The sequence below is a fragment of the Pocillopora damicornis genome, chromosome 4 (genome assembly GCF_964200805.1).
Source record: "Pocillopora damicornis chromosome 4, jaPocDami1.2, whole genome shotgun sequence".
NCBI classification, from domain to species: Eukaryota; Metazoa; Cnidaria; class Anthozoa; order Scleractinia; family Pocilloporidae; genus Pocillopora; species Pocillopora damicornis.
This window is the reverse complement of record NC_142673.1, coordinates 7,199,490-7,216,693: the sequence shown is the minus strand read 5'-3', so window position 1 is coordinate 7,216,693 and position 17,204 is coordinate 7,199,490. Positions and strand designations below refer to the sequence as shown.

General features: G+C 38.2%; 1 protein-coding gene across 4 annotated transcripts in view; it reads left to right on the top strand.

The window, feature by feature from the left end:
* LOC113679088 (uncharacterized) overlaps positions 1–17,204 on the top strand; it is a 29,228-nt gene that overhangs the window by 5,172 nt on the left and 6,852 nt on the right. For 2 of the 4 annotated variants that reach the window (XM_089204452.1, XM_089204451.1), the window contains exons 1-8: positions 7,200–7,454; positions 8,158–8,230; positions 11,603–11,865; positions 12,211–12,447; positions 12,844–13,416; positions 13,941–14,168; positions 14,775–15,039; positions 15,149–16,518. In XM_089204452.1, coding sequence (XP_089060578.1) covers positions 7,400–7,454; positions 8,158–8,230; positions 11,603–11,865; positions 12,211–12,447; positions 12,844–13,416; positions 13,941–14,168; positions 14,775–15,039; positions 15,149–16,518 — 3,064 coding nt within the window. In that variant the 5' untranslated portion in view covers positions 7,200–7,399. Of the gene's footprint in view, positions 1–7,199; positions 7,455–8,157; positions 8,231–11,602; positions 11,866–12,210; positions 12,448–12,843; positions 13,417–13,940; positions 14,169–14,774; positions 15,040–15,148; positions 16,519–17,204 lie in introns of those variants that run through there. The other 2 variants (XM_089204453.1, XM_089204449.1) reach the window with 1 other exon arrangement.

Genomic DNA, 17,204 nt, shown 5'->3' with positions numbered 1-17,204 from the left:
CCTCAAATTGTTTTTAGCCTCATTAGGCAGCGACCTTTGGAATCAAAAATTAATCCCAGTGATGATATCTTTAAAACTGAAAGATGAACCGTGAAAGATTTCCATTGGACGGTTTTCCAGAAATAAACAATCTTCGCTGGTGGGAAAATAGAATTAAGCTGGAATTCGAGGAAGAAAGGAAATGCCTTTATGTGATTATACTAGATAGAAACAAGATTTCTTTGTCACTATGAGGACGTCGTAAATGCTGCCAGCTAAAAGTCGAAGAACCGTTCTATTTTTAAAACGTTGTTCCATTTTTGATTTCCACTGACCTCTGTTGCCTTACACGGTCAAGGCGTAAATATTAATGCCTCTTCGTGGATTAAATGACATCTACATGTACTATATATCCGTTTACGGTATTCCTTTGGAATCTGATGAACGTTGACAAAACTTTTAAGTCCATGCAGTAATAAGCACTCTAATGTGGTCATATGTCTGATCAGGAGTGAACCTTTACCAGTGAAACGAACAATAACCACATGAACAGTTTGTAAAGGGAATTAAAAAACCCACGTTTTCCGATGACTATCAAAGGTCTCTGTTAGGACTCTCCATTTCGTGACGGTTTTGGCTCTAAAAGGCTACGCTGTAATCGTTTTTCGCGAAGGAATAAAACACATCTTGGAATGAGAAAGATGGGAATGAAATAAAAATGATTTTTTTTGCGGCTAGTCACGAGTGTGGTCAAAGGAGAACATTCTGAGTCCTCATGAGGAATCGAACCTCAGATCTTAGGATTCCGCGCTTTGATGCGGAGTCCAAAGGTCTGAGGTCTTAATTCTATCGGCTCACACGAAGCTTTCGACAATGTTGATCGGAACAGTATGCGACAAGCCTGCCACATATGAACTTTATTAAGGGCTGGCTCATCACTGAGTCGCTGTGACTTAGTGTAAAGAGAAGTGGGAGCGCGGAATGCGACAGGTTGAGATTTGATGCCCCATAAACATACCTTTTTATACTACTAATCAAAACAAGAACCTATTGATTGCAGCCTTCTAATTACAGAATTAACTAGGCATTGAAAGATTTCCACGCTGATGGCTCTTTATTGTAAATCCCTAATAAAGATAACAACAGAGCTCACAATTGTTATCTATCCAGTCATTTGACCACACCCACCATAACACCGACCACCCCTTTATTGCCGCCGCTGTTTTCATAGTTTTCTTAATATAGTCGTATTGGCGACTGACTCTCAGAGCAACGGAAAATGGTGAAGTGAATTCTGTAGTGCCAAGGTTAATAGGGTTTGCAAAATAGGAAAATATCTTAAATAAAGGCAAGCAGTCTCCCTCCCTTGTGCAAACAGACGATAACAGCAGGCAAACAAATTAAGAGGCAGTCATTATTTATCATCTGAAAGATGGCGGGAAGGGGGGGGGGGAGTTGTCCGGGGGACTTTGAGTATGGATCAGATGGTTTCCAGGGGGAATGGTTGGAGGTCAGTCGTCGCTAAAAGTGTTTAAAGGGGGAGCTATAGAATTGACGGCCAATGGGGCGGGATCATTGGAAGCCTTGTTAGGGGATTAGGTAAATGTTGCTGTGACATAGCCAAAAATCCACTGAACTCGTACGTACACCCCCTGCAATAAACAACGACTGGTCCCTAGGGGTTTGGGGGCCAGTTTACCATAACCTAAAGGGGCTCATTTGACGTTATCGTTACTACAGCAACACCGTACACAAAACTGCTAGCACAACAGCCTCCATTTCGTGACCCAGATGATTTTTCATAAGATATTGCTCACTAACAGAAATAGAACACACATCATTCAGTGACCACATTAGGTGTCTCCCTCAAATATGTAGGGTTTTTTGCTCAAGTTCCGTCGGAAACCAAAATGGAAGACGACAGTGAAATTCTAAATCGGCTACGCAAGTTTCAATATTCCATCAATTTTACTGTAAAATATCGGAACTAGTCGAAAACTTTGTTGCGTGTGCTTCTGTAAGCACAATGTTCCGTTTTTGAAATTGATGATCACCACACCTAAGAGCCACTTTTCGAAGAATTTTTACAAATGGTCTCCCAAATAGGGTCTAGATTTGCAATTAAAAAAATTACCCAAAAGTTCCGGCTAGATTAATTCGCTTTTTTTTTAATGGAAATTAGTCAGCACTTATATTGTGAACAAGGCGCAAGACATGCACAGTAAGGGAATTCTAAAGGAAGGCCAAGGAGACATTAAGATTTCACCTCTATACTCACCATAAATATAAACACATATGACCTATGCCCCTCAAATTTTACCAGAATGTGACGTTAAAAACCCAACTGTTTTGATTGATTGGTCCTTACGCTAAAGAGGCTTCTGTGGTTTGAATTAGCTTTTTTTTTTTTACGTTCGTGGTCTTTGCGCTCTTCTCAGTATTGGTAATGCTAAGTTCGAGTTTGTTGTTCTCGTAACTAAGTAGGTCCATAAATACTGTATATTTGAAGATTTTACAAGTGCATGTTTAAGGTAAACTAATGTTAACAAGTTCACTGTCGAGGCTTAGAATAAGATCTAACAGAAAGTCTATTAATTGTGATGATAAACAAATGAGCAATAAAGGTAATAAGCGGCAGTAATTACTCTAATAAACTCTTAATGATGCGTAATTGTTTCTCATTTTTTTTCCGGTAACAGTCGATAGAGTTTCAGAGAATCACTCCAGTTCAGCGACTTAGCGAAAAGAGCCTTCTAGTCTTTGAGTTCCATCATAAACTTACTGCAGATTACCTCACAAGCCCACTAATGATGTGACAAAACCACATCTAGAGGGTGATTTTTTTTTCATTTAAAAGACTGCGGTTGTTCAATAGAAGTTACTTAAAACAAGGGCACTATCCATCATTGACAATCCATCAATATATCAGCTTATATTCGGCAGCGGCTAAAAAGGATACCCTATTCTATTCCTCTTCAATAGAATAATAGCCGACGATGCGATTATGAATAAATCCATTGAAAAGACACGCTAGCGGCAATAAAGAAAGTAAACAGAAGCTTAGCAAGATTGTAAAAAATGTTACATCAAACATCAGGCCATTTTGCAAGAATAATCTCTAAAATGAAAAGAAAAGCTTTTTTTCAGTTGGAAATTGGAATAACAGCTTGCGTCATGCACTTAAACGGTCTCTTTTGGACCTCTGGGTATTAATCATAAACAAACAATATTAACACCACAAAGGCATGCGAAAGGACGGCACGAAAGCGATCGGGGATAATTTCCCGCCGCGGCTATATAAACAGAATCTTTTTATTTAAGATCAAAGAGGTTACCGATCTTTGCTGTAGTTGAAATTATATAATGAACGAATCTTAAACAAACAAGAACCATTGCAACGTGGCTACAACAGCAAACCTATCAAAAATGTGAAGGGAAAAAGTCAGAAAAAAACCACCAGAAACACTCGTGACGCTTGAGCGCATTTTAAATAAAGGGGCTGTCGAGTCGATTGTTGGCCAGAATTGAGGTATTTTGTGTTTTGTTTCGCCACCTGCCGTCATCGAAGGGAAACGAATCGGTGAATAACTTGAATATAGAACAAGTACAGTTGATCACGCCCTTACTTTAATTGTCTGCAACGGAAAACAGGCGCTCGGCAGCGACTGAGTCAAGTCATGGTGGTAAATATAAAAGCTTAACGGACTACGCCAACATACCGCACGCGGAAAAATCTCTTTGAAAAACTTAGTTCGAACTAATGAAGCGTTGACTATCCGATTTAACAAATGGTTTTCCTTTTGGCACCTAGGTAAAAGATTAAAGAAAAAATATAAACTACAATCATTTAACCGGCTAAGAAAATAAACTTAGTCGCTGTAATTTCACTGTAGCTGGAGAAATTTCTCGCTAGCTGGTAATAAAAGCCACATAAACTCTACGACTAAGCGTGTGATCGCCTTGTTGGTTAACGATTAAACCTGAGATGTTTTGCCTTTGTTTGGCCTCACCTGTGCTAAGCTCAAAAGAACTTATCACTGCAATAGCCTTGGGATTTTTAACATTACTCTGAATTTCGGATGAAGAGAAAAGTTTTCCCCAACACTTAAAACATACCTTTCTTCAGCATGATTCCACGAAATGAACGAGTTCTCGATGGATTCGAGAAGAATGGCTTTAAATGACTGACATCCAGGCCATCCTTGCGAATTGAAATGGCCTCTTTATGATTATTCAAGCCAGAGGAAGTCCCTTGTTGTAAAAAAGAAGCAATTTGTGAGTTTTCATCTTTCGTGAAGGCTAACAAGTTCCTCAGAAAAAGAAAAAGAGAACTGAGCTTCTTTTCAATCGAACCGGGAACGGATTTGTCAGTTTTCAGAAGCACGAGTACTGTACGATGAGGTTTTATTGTTTCACCTTCCCTTTCACCTGATGGCCATTTGTACACTTTTACGCTTTTGCCATTTAGCTGGCTAAGGATACAAAGTGTTTATAATTCTGCATTGTCAAGTTAATTCCACCCGGATTCATTAGCCAGTAAAAAGGGACACTTGTACTCCCCGGAGATAGAGAAATTTTGTTTACCGAAAGAACTCTGTGATCTTCTATTGGCCAAGAACGAGTATTCTTTCAAATGGTCATGTGTTCCTTTGTTTGACGCACGATGTCGTTTGTCGAAACACCTTTTGTGCCTCTAGAAAGCAACTTTAAGTCTTTTCTCTTTATTTGAAACAACCGAAAAAGATTCTCTCGATTTAAAGAAGAATACAGATTTCAATAAATGACCATCCCCTCACCTATGTAATTCAATCATTTCCGTTCCCCGGGCTAAACTCTCTAAATTTTTTTTAATAAAGGAGCATGATCGGGAATGACAATGTAATAAGACAGGTCATACCTTGAGATGGTGAAAAGACCACCTAGTTTCCACTGTAGAAATAGAATCACATTACGTCAATACCTGAGACAACCGGGAACACATGAGTTGAGACCGGCGGAAATTAGTTCCTAGAACAAAGTATAACAAAAAGTTTATTGATCTTGTTAATTGATAACAGTCCATTTCAATTTTTTTGCCACACAGAGAATAGATTGCGGCTATTATTTCATGTACAATCGTTTTGCAGCATTCTAACGTGATTCCTGCATTCTAAGGGTGCAGACGTTCGGCCGATCACTTAAGTGTCTTTCACAGTTGTTTTTACGGGTGGATCAAGATTAACAGAGCGAAGCACGTGTATGCGTTTTTTTTTTTTTTTTCTATTTTTGAGTTCGGAATCCAAAACACGTAGTTCGTGACAAACATGTCACCAGTAATAATGTAGCAGTTAAACCACACGTGGCTTAAAGTCAGCTTACTTTAAGACGTAAGTCACATGAATATATTTAGGAGACTCCTTTTATTCTGCAAAATGGCATTTTAAAGTTGAGTAATCATGCAGATGAAATTCGCGGTCACGCCGTACCTCAAATATGACAAATTAGAAAAGAGTCAATTTCGGTTACCGTTGCAACGCGAAATGTTTTTTGTTTCTTTTTATGGGTGATATTGCAGGAATATTGGATTGTGTAATCGATTTTATCATTTCATTTCTATGATGATTCTCATCGAAAAAATATCAGAGATATATTAAAAGATAGGATATGGTGTGGTCTCCGTTGAAGCAAATAATAAATAACTTTTCCTAGAGCGGGTGTAAGACTACTCCACTTGTTTATTACATTTTGTGCAATCGCAATACATTTGTTCATTTTTTTGTCTATTTATATTTAAGATCTCGCTTTGAACAAGCCCAAGCATGTATTTACATTGTGTTACTACAATAGACTTCAAACCAGCGCAGTTTTATCTAAACTTTATTGTTCCACATCGTAGCATCATTCAATTTTATAAACTTGCCAAGATCTTAATGTCAATATTGTTTTGGACACTAGAATATCGTTTGACTCTTTGTTTGCTTTTGGAGTCATGTTAGTTTGCCTTATTCGGTTTTTACTCTCAGCGACACTGAGGTTAAGTTAGTTTTCTTCCTTTTTTTCTGCGTTCTGCATCCTGCGAAAAATGCTTCTGTCAGCCGACATTTATCACTTGTGCCAAAGTGTAATGAGTACATTGTCATTTTTATTTCACTTTTCACTACCAACTCATCAATCAAAGGAATATAAACCGGAAAAAAGGTCTATGTCTGCTTAGGACATATCCACCGCTACGCCAGATTTGTTTGGGGATGTTTTAGTTTTTTATTTAGCGACATTGTTGCGTCTACCTCAGCGAGCACTGTGCTAACAATGACAGGTCTGAGGTTCTGTCGAACAAAATTGAACGAAATATTCCAGTAACCAGAGGAAAAACTTGAATCCTTCTTTCATTTGCATAGTTTGTAATCGACAATTTTTAGTTTACTCGAAACTGCACTATTTTGAACTTGAGAGATATTCGCACTTTTAATGTTTATCTTTGAAACGAAAGTTCAATTTTTCATTCTTGGCCTTCCGGGGCGACGATGAAAGATAACTTTTCCTTTCCACTTTTCATCTTATCTGAAAGCCGTGGGAAAATTTCCGCTTTGGATATATTATAAGTTGCTATGGAAACACTGTCACAGACACTTAACAAAGAGAGATAACAAAAACGTAATTATTTTTTTAGATTCAAAAACAATCACAAAGTGAAGAAGGACTTGCATTTGAAATGGGTTCTTTTTTAGCACTGGGTTATGATGGACTTCTCTTGGACTCGAAGAGTATAGAGAATTATTGTCTAGTTCGTTCTTCATCAAAGGCCCTTAAAGTGTTGACGATATTGCCTCGATCAGAATATTTTGTTTATTACCCTAAATGTAATCTTCACTATTAGCTTTTATGCAAATTAAACCAACTGGTAGTGAAAATGCAGTTAAATTTATTGAGTCGACACATCGTTAGACTTGAATAAGACGTGATTTACGCTTCCACTTCCAAATCGGGTTTCTTTCCCACGTTTAGTAATCGTTATTGAAGTGAAAAGGGACTGGAGGGGCAGGTACAGTTCGTTGCACAGATAACGCAAGCTGATGTGATAATTGGGCAGTAAATCAATTAGATGACCCTGAGACGACACCCGAAATCACTGCTACTCCAGGCAAATGAAAGGAAGTGCCATGTCATTGGTCAAGCGGCGATGGCGCTCTACGATTGGCCAGCTGCGCCACAAAGGAAAGAGCGCGACGCGCTTGTCAACTGTAGTGGAAATCAGTGGCTCATTGAATATGCAAATTACTCAGTGGGTGCCCACTAGGGAGTTGAACGTACTGAAACCCTATAGTCAGTACTGCGATCGATTCGTGGGAGAATACTGTGCTTTTCACGGTTTGATGTTTGAGTCTACCGATGAAGCGCAAAAGTTGATCAAATTTGTCAGTAATTGAACGCCAAGTTCGCAATGAAGGGCTACGTAATAGCGATTGTCTCTGCCCTGTTCATTCCGATAGTGTTTGGTAAGTTGAAAAGTTATTTTCCCGAAGTGCGTGCTTTGGGGCCATATTATTAACCGTCGGATGCCACTGTTGGATAAATGGCGTTTAAGATCTATCATTGGAACTGTGGTTCACTTGGGCGGATTTCGCTACATTGGTTTGGGAAACTCACATTCGATTCGGGAAGAATCTTTCCTATGTGCTGTGTACGGAAGGAATCTAACGAGTAGAACTGATTTAAGAGACGGTTGGTTTCAATATTCGTGGGGCGCTTACTTCATTAAGATGTCCAAACTGCAAGCTATATTTACACCCCTCTTAGATAATTGCGTTCACCATATCTTAACCCTAAACATAGAAAGCTGCCATAGATTGAAAGCTTGACTAGAAATTTGCCAAATGATAGAGTTTGAGAGCCTAGTTCGTCTGACAGAACACCGGCAAGCGCTGTTTTGGCACTCAATGAAAATTAGGTTAATCTTTTATTGAGGATGACGGCCCCTGTGGAATTTGTCCGTAGAATTAAGTTTCGTAAATGTGTGACTATAAAGTGCTGGCTGAGATTGATGAAAGCTGTTCAGTTTGCTAGTAGGGATGTGCATAACGAGCGAGTTTACACGGCGGAACAGCTGTCCTTGTTTCACCTTGTAACATTCAATCGTATTGTTCTAAGTTCCACCTGGCTTTTCTCTGCTCAACTCCGGTCTTTGTTTGTCTCTTGCAGCCTCCACGTGTTATGACGGATATTGCCAGAACGGTGGAACATGTTCAGTTTTACATGGGAAAGCTAATTGCAGGTATGTTCTTTTCACTCATTCAACATGTCGCGTCAAAGTACGGCGGTTCGGTTTTTCAATCGTTATTGTGTTCCGCACGTGAATTCTTGCCTGCGTAGTTTCCGCGCTAGTTATCAGAATAATGTTTGTTTAGTAAGACATAAATTCATGTCTCGTAATCTCTCCGAAAGCTTATTGCACGCTTAGTCAACTTTTCACAACAGCCGTTTTTTAATTTCGTCGTAGTTTGTGTCTAGTCAAAACGAATCCCTCGCGCGTTCAACACCTAAAGAACAGCACGGCATTCAGATTGGTAAATAATGGCACATAAACCACAAGCCTCCGCGCCACAGACTTAATTGGCTTATTCTTCTTTCAGAACAAAATTCACTTTACTTCTGTGAAAAACCGCTAGACATATCAATAGAAACACTTAATGGAGTTTGTATGGCGTGAAGCTAGCTGATCATAAATTTCCTTGGCATAATCAATAATTCTGAGAGCTAGCAACGGTAGCGACACATGTTTTGTGGGTATTCTTAAACAGTCACTGGCAGCAAACACTATGAATTATTGAGAAAGCTTAAGCAGATGTTTTTATTCAACATAAAATTGTCCTGAATAAACGGTTTTTTAAGTGTAATAAATGAGTCAGTGTATATGAAATTGGTGATGAAAAGTTCATTCGGATACATGTGACAGTCTGTTCACTTGCGCCGAAGTGCGAATACTAAAATGTTTTTACTTCATAGCGTCGACACGTTTTCTAAAGCTTGACCTAATTAGTAGGGCTTTTATGTTGATGAACTCTCGAGACTCCTGCTTATCTGCTAAAAGCTAGTTAAAACATGGAGTAAAAACCGATTGCGATCGCACGCTAGCCGATTTTTCAAATGCTACTAGTGGATTTGTTGTTCTGCTTAAGTTGACAGCGTATTTGCGTGTTGAGTAAGGTTTTATTGTGTAAAATGAACCAATTCTACCTTTAACCCAGATTTATAATTTGAGCATAAAATAGTCTCCGTAGGGATTAAGTCTTGAGTAAAAGGGCTCCAAAGATTAGTGAGCTCAAAATAGTTGTTTTGCACGAATCTTGTAAGCGCGCACGCAGTGAAGTCGGATAATTATTCAAAAGATTTTGGCTATTTGGCTGCCTGAGTAGATAGTGAACACACGACCCCGACCCGCGTATCAATTTAGAACAAAGCGCAAACTTCTTGTAAAAGGATACTAGAAACTTGAAACTATATTTCCCGCGTCCTTTAACAGAGTTTCATCCGTCTTTCGTCACTCTATTACTTGTATCGCTTGGTAATTAGTTCGTATTTGGTAGACGACATACTGCCTGACTTTTCTTGGCGTTTTTGAATAATCTTTATTTACATAGCCTCTGTCATCCCCGGAATGCATGATGTAGTTTTAAAGTTAAAATCGACAGTCCTAAAGAGGTTCATGAATGTTTTCTTCCACAGTAAGAGCGGGCCAGAACATGCCTGTAGTTTTGCTAATAAAGGAGGTCAACCGAATTTTTTCCCCTCGTCGCGTTTGTCAAATATAACCTCATACTCAACAAGAAAAGACAACTTAACAACATTTTGACAAGTTTTACTGATAGTTTATAGAGAGCGCAAATGTCTGAAAATGTTCAATTTCATTTCATCGCCGTTCCTTAATTTAGCCGAAATAGATGGACAAAGCACATATTATTGGCCAACATTTTATCAAATTTTCTTGATCGTGACTAATTACAATTGATTACGATTGGAAATTTCTTCAGATTAGTGATTTAACGTTCGATTAGGCCTTGGAAATCAAACGTAATTGAGTTAGCGCAAAGGTTTTTACCAAATGAGACGTTTTCAAAGGCGAACGATAGATCGCGAACTATAGAGTAGAGTTATTCTCGATATTTGTTGCTAACAACATCAAAAAGTTATGCGATAAAGTTCAGTCATCAAGAATATTTGCCTGTGTGGCTGAACCTGGATTGTTTCCTCTGAGTTTTGAATCTGGCTTTCATTGTTAATTGTTTTATCAGCATTACAAATTACAGCTGAATGTTCGAAACATTTCCTCTTTGCCAATAATGGTAATATTTCAATAGACGTACTGCGTTACGATTAGGGCTATTTGCCCATTAAGTTTATAAAAGAATGTGCCTCTTTAATGCTACTTGTGTACCCTATTTTGTGGACAGACTTTTTGGATGGGTATATGTTAATTTGGTAGTAATTTTTGAATGGAAAATAGAGCATGTTTTATTCATTAATTTGTGAAGCCTCAACAGGAGATTGCGGTAGTATGAAAGAAAGAGTTTGACCCTTTTATGCATGTACAGGATTACAAAACCAATCTGGAATGTGCATTATAGCAATTAATGAAAACATCCCAGGGGGTCTGAAAAGTTTAAACACAGCATTGTGACCAAAACATCAGGTTTTTTCTTATATTAAAGAAGCCTTATATGTTTTTGTTTTTAGTAAACTAAAACATAATTGAAACAGGCCGCATCAAATTAAAACACAATATGGCCGAATGATAATGGACATCCTTCTTTAGAAATGGTGTGTCTGTCAATGGGTGAGGCCAAGGTCTGGTTTGCATATTCTCTATACTGTACTTTGCACATTTCTCAAGTTGTGGACAAGGAGAATTTGTTTCACAATCAACAGCTTTAATTAGTGACCATTTCCTTTTTTTTGCGTGACCTTTATGCTTGTTTCAGGGGTGATATTGGAAAGAAACATTAGATGCTAGATACTCTTGGTGGCCATAGTTTTAAATCTCATTGCCATTAATTTATCATATTCTTTTGCCAACTCTAGTTGATGAAAAGTTGTTTCCCATGAACCCAATTTTTTCTTGCTAATTTTTTCAAGAACTGAAAAAAAAAGGAGAGAAACTGATTTGCCATGTTGGTTTACGTGTAAAAGAATTGAAACTGAATAGTTTATCCTGGAAGAGGACATTTTTCTGTAAGATAATCTCTAAAGCAGCTTTTTGCCTAATTTCCTCATCACCATAAGGATATCCATTTTCAATTTATCCTTACCCAGTTACAACCATGATGGATTTATTTCATTTGAATTTGGTATCTTCAACTTGATTTTTTTTTTAAAGGAATTGAACATTTCAGGTAGCTGTTGTCTTAATTTAAAGAATATACAGTGAAAATATTTCACACATTTTAGTGATTAGCCTAAAGGTTTATGTTTATACAGTGAAGTTTCCTCAGTTCCATCAAAATAAAAGATCTCATGACCTTAGTACCTGTTACCTCTTTTCCATGGGAGGGAAACCTCCTCTCAGGGGTGCTTTCTCTTGTTACAAGAGTGTCTCGTTAAAGATAGGTCCAATAAATATGACTGACCGAAATATATTCTTCATCAACAGTTGTCCTTCTAATTTCTCTGGACTCCATTGTGAAAAGGACGTGGATGAATGCCAAGTGAATAATAAATGCAAAAATGGTGGAACTTGCGCAAATAATTTTGGTGGCTACATTTGTAGTTGTATATTTGGTTGGGATGGACCTGAGTGCACCATCAACAAGGATGACTGTGTGCCCTCTGGTAATACCCCCTTGTGTTTTAATGGTGGCACATGCATTGATAGAGTTGGAAAATATGATTGTCTCTGTCCTCCTGGAAAAATGGGTTAGTAAATAGTTTTAGTGTAGAGTTGGTACTGATTGAGTCTGTGATTCTGGCAATAGTTTGTAAGACTTAAGACTAGTTTACCAGACCCTAAAATAAAAATAAAGTCTGTATATCTTAAAGTATGTCTAGATATTTCTCTACTCTATAATTAGTGCTTGGTTACTAGTGGAAATGATGGTAAGGATGTCATGCACTGAAGAAAGTTTGAGTGAGATATAATGAGGGAGATTTCGAGAGTTGAAATGTGTTAAATTCAAAAGAGAGCTTTCTTCGTGTACCTGCTTAAGCCTGAACCTCTTCTGGTTATCTTATTGCACATGTGCTCCAATTAATATCAACTAGGTCCTGTGTGCCAACATGATGATCAATGTTATCATAAACCTTGTTATGGAACTGCCACTTGCTTTACTGATGCATTTGGAGCATATAGTTGCATTTGTCCGAGAGGGTGGACTGGTAAGAATTGCAGTATTGACATTGATGAATGCAGTTTGGATTTGGTGTCACCTTGTCACCATGGTGGTACATGTGTCAACACTAATGGATCATTTGAATGCAGTTGTGTTGCTGGTTACAAAGGTAAATATCATAGTACAGTCCGCAGAATTAACTAGATAGTAGCAAAGAAGTTTTCAAAAAGACTTAAGTTAAAAGGCTAATTTTCATGTCAATGTCCTTAAGTAGAAGTTATTGTAGGACTCTGATAATGACTTGATAATTGATTGTCAAGAAGTCTTTTTTAAAGGCCACTTACAGAATGCATTACACAAGTGACAGGGCTTATGTCAGCACATTTCTTGACAAGAAATGTGCTGACATAAGACTGACAAGTATGTGTAAATTAAATGTGCAACACCAGAAATTGTAATGTCTTCTTTGCAATAAGTCTAAGAGGGTACATCCTGTCTAATAAGATCTAAAGAAAGATTATAAGCTACATGAAGTAACCATTTTCTCACTTCTGTTGTCCTCTAGGTGAAAGATGTGACAAATCTATAGATGAGTGTGCTTCGAATCCATGCAAGAATGGTGCTGGTTGCTTAGACTACACCAATTTTTTTGTATGTGCATGCAAACCAGGATGGACAGGCAAATATTGTGAGACTTCGATAAATGAATGTGCCAGCAGTCCTTGTCAAAATGGTGGTCAGTGCACGGATTTACTGAACAAGTACAGTTGTAAATGCACCATTGGCTTTAATGGCACTAATTGTGAGATAAACATTGATGATTGTGCAAACCCTAATCCATGCAAAAATGGAGCCACATGCACTGATGGTGTTGGATCATATACATGCACATGTGCTAGTGGGTTTACAGGAGGTAACTGTGATAAAGACATTGATGACTGTGTCTCAGTACCTTGTAAACATTATGGAACATGTGTGGATGAAGTGAATGGCTACTCTTGTCAGTGCACCCCTGGTTATACAGGAAATAACTGTGAAAACCAAGTTGATGAATGTGCTAGCAATCCTTGCATGAATGGTGGAAGCTGCACGGATTTGCAAAATGGTTTCCGCTGCACCTGTCCACAAGGCACAAGTGGTAAGCAGTTTTAAAGTACATGTAGTTGTATTTTGAATCTTTAGTCTAGGAGAATGGTTGATGCATGGTTTGTCACTTGTATATGTTGAGGCCTGAGAAAAATTTTACTCTTTCCTACATCTCAGTAGTGTACATCATCTGAGGAGTCACATCTTAAAATTGATGGGAAAAATTTCCTCCAGATTATTTGCCAGCATAACAATAATATTTTCTTCTGTGTTTTCAAATATTTGCACCTTTGACTCTCATAAGTAACCAAGAGAGAATTTCTCCTTGCAATATCAGTACAACATCAAGCAGAAAAAAGATGAGGATGAAGAAAAATATAAATTAGGGGATTATTGGTTGATCCAATTCCAAATTCTTTAAACTAACATCATAAAAATTGTATGGCAGACAGTAAGGAAGAATTTTAGGGTCAAGATCCCAACTTAATGGTGATTACATTGTGCTGTTTATATTCTTTTTAACTGAGTTTTTGCACATCAAGTTTTAGATGGTAACAATGGCATTCTGTTTTAAAGGTGTAAGATGTGAGCACAATGTTGATGATTGCATTGGAGTGACTTGTGCCAATGGTGGCACATGCATTGATGAACTCAATAGCTACAAATGTGCCTGTCATCCTGGTTTTTATGGTGGAAAATGTGAAATGAACACTGATGAGTGTCGCTCACAACCTTGTCAAAATGGTGGCATTTGTACTGATGGTGTTGCCCAGTATCACTGTCAGTGTCCAGCTGACTTCACTGGTTTGTATTTGTTTTTAGTGTCTCTTAACTCTTCATTTTTAAGCTCTAACCTGTATTTGTGATATCATAGTATTAAGTAAAGAGATTATAAGATGAGATTAGTCAGTTACAGATTCTTTGACCCTTTGACTCCCAGGAGTGACAAGCCATGAAGTTTTCCTTTTATTATCAATATATTGTAAACCAGACGTGGTGGGAAGTATGCACCTCTAATAAAGATATCCATAAAACTTTATTGCTATAAGAATCACCAAATTCTGAGGGATAAGATCACGAGAAGTGTATGGCTGACAATGTGGAGAATTAATATGTTGATTGTGAAAGTGAAAGATTTAACTAATTCATAAGGCAATGCAAAGCAGCCTGAAGGAATAACTCAGTTTAAGATTAACTTCTTATGATACCAGTACAATTAACAGAAGAACTGATTAACCAATCAGGTGAAGAACTCCCCTAATGCAATAATAAATTCTCTTATTGTAGTTAATTTGCAAACAATATGGTAAGTGCTTCTCTACAGTGATACAGAGAATCCTGATGCACATGAACTTGGACGTAATGTGGTTGATTTTGTATTAATTTTTTGTAAACTTTTGGAATTTTAAGGTCGAAGTTGTGAAACCAGAGTTGACAACTGTCTTGGAAATCAGTGCCAAAATGGTGCAACATGCCTCTCTGAGCAGAATGGCTACTCATGTCAGTGTGCCCCTGGCTTTAAGGGACATTTCTGCATGGTTGACATTAATGAATGTGCTTCCAACCCCTGCAATCATGGTGAATGCAGGGATGGTCTCAACAAATATGTTTGTGTCTGTGACAGTGGCTACAGTGGCACTAAATGTGAAACCAATATTGACGACTGTCAACCTAAGTAAGTGGTTCTACTTTGAGTTTGAAGGAGAGGTCACTTAATGGCTACCTCATCTGTTAAATGGGTAACTGTATGCTATTGCATTTTGATATCTATCTATTTTTTGCAGTCCCTGTTTCCATGGATCAACTTGTTTTGATAAAGTAAATAATTTTTCCTGTACGTGTTCTCCTGGTTTCTCTGGGCAGAGGTGCGAGCACCATATAGATGAATGTAATTCACAACCCTGCCAAAATGGTGCAACCTGTGTTGATGAGATTGGCTCCTACAGCTGCTACTGCAAGCCAGGCTACACTGGAAGGAATTGTGAAAGTGTGATAAATTGGTGTCAGAGCTCTCCATGTAAAAATGGTGGAACATGTAAACAAGACCCAAATGCTCTTGATTTTCATTGTGATTGTCTTACAGGATTTAAAGGTATAATTTGTGATGTGGAAAATATAACCTGTAACAATGCTAAGACTAAACTTACAGATCGAAGTACTGTGTGTTTGAATGGTGGTACTTGCATTGATGATTACCAGAATGTGCAGTCCTGTTCTTGTCCTCCTGGCTTTATGGGAAGCTACTGCGAATTGAACATCAATGATTGTGCAAGTGGTCCTTGTAAGAATGGTGCTCAGTGCTCCGATGGTGTAGCAAACTATACCTGCAGTTGTGCAAGAGGATTTGATGGTGACGACTGTGAAGAAAATATTGATGATTGTGCTTTAAACCCATGTGACAATGGTGGCACTTGCATTGATCTTGTAGATGGCTTTATCTGCTCTTGTCCTGCTGGATATGTTGGCAACAGGTGTGAACAGAATCCTAATGATTGCTTGATATCTAGTACTGCCTGTTTCAATGGAGGACATTGTGTGGATGGCCTGAAGGCTTTTTCCTGCCAGTGTGCTGCAGGATATTCAGGAGTGCGTTGTGAGGTTGACATCGATGAATGTGCATCCAATCCTTGCTCTGCACTTGGGACTGAAAAGTGTTATTCTTTGCCTAATAATGATTACAGTTGTAAGTGCAAGATGGGATTTCTTGGGAAAAACTGTGACATCGATATCAACGAATGTTTGTCATATCCCTGCCAAAATGGAGCTGAATGCAAGGATGGGGCTGGGAAACATATCTGCCTCTGCCAGATGGGATATTCAGGGCTAAACTGTGAGCGTCGTGTTTACTCATGTTCAGATGATCCTTGCTTGAACAGCGGCACCTGCTTGACACATACAAATGGTAGTTTTTCATGTGCTTGCGTGGATGGGGTAAAAGGAAAAAGCTGTGAATGGAATCTGGATGACTGTCTTGCCACACCTTGCCAGAATGGGGGAACATGTGTGGATTTGTTCGGTAACTATGAGTGCAAGTGCCCTGTGGGGTATACTGGAAGAAACTGTGAGCAGGAGATTAATGAATGCCAAAGCAATCCCTGCAAGCACAATGGTACATGTGAAGATATGATGGGCCATTACAGATGCAAGTGTCCAGGTAAAAAGTGATTTCAGGGAATACATTTTTAAGGCATTATTGGTGCAGGGAGGGGGATATGAGGGTTGGGGAAAGAAAAGCGTGTTGACCTGAAGGATATGAGACATTCATCTTGGATTTGTTTTAACCCTTTAACTCCCACGAGTGACCAAGACAGAATTTCTCCTTACAATATCAATACAATTTTAACCAGATAAGTGATGAGAAAAAAGAAAAATATCAATTTGGGGATAATTAGTTGATCCAATACTAAATTCTCTGAACTAACATCATAAGGATAGTATGGTTGACAGTAAGGAGAATGACAAATTTGATCTGGGAGTTAAAGGGTTAATGAAATGGCAACTACTTTTAACTCTTTAACTCCAATGAATGATTGAGATTGAGACAGAATTTCTCCTTTCAATGTCAATGTGATATCAAGCAGGCAAGTAATGAGAACCAAGTGGACTGTCAATTTGGGGATTCTTTGTTGATTCAACAGTAATTTCTCCCAACATCATAAGAATTGTATCAAAGACAGTAAGGAGAATTACATGTACTAATGAGATCTTAGGAGTGGAGGGGTGAAAACGTTTCATTGCTCCATAGAGCTTTACCAAGTTTAGAAGCCAGTGTAACTCTTTAACTCACAAAAGATAATAAATTTTTTCCTTTGTTGTCTTTCCTGCTTCATATCTCCAGAC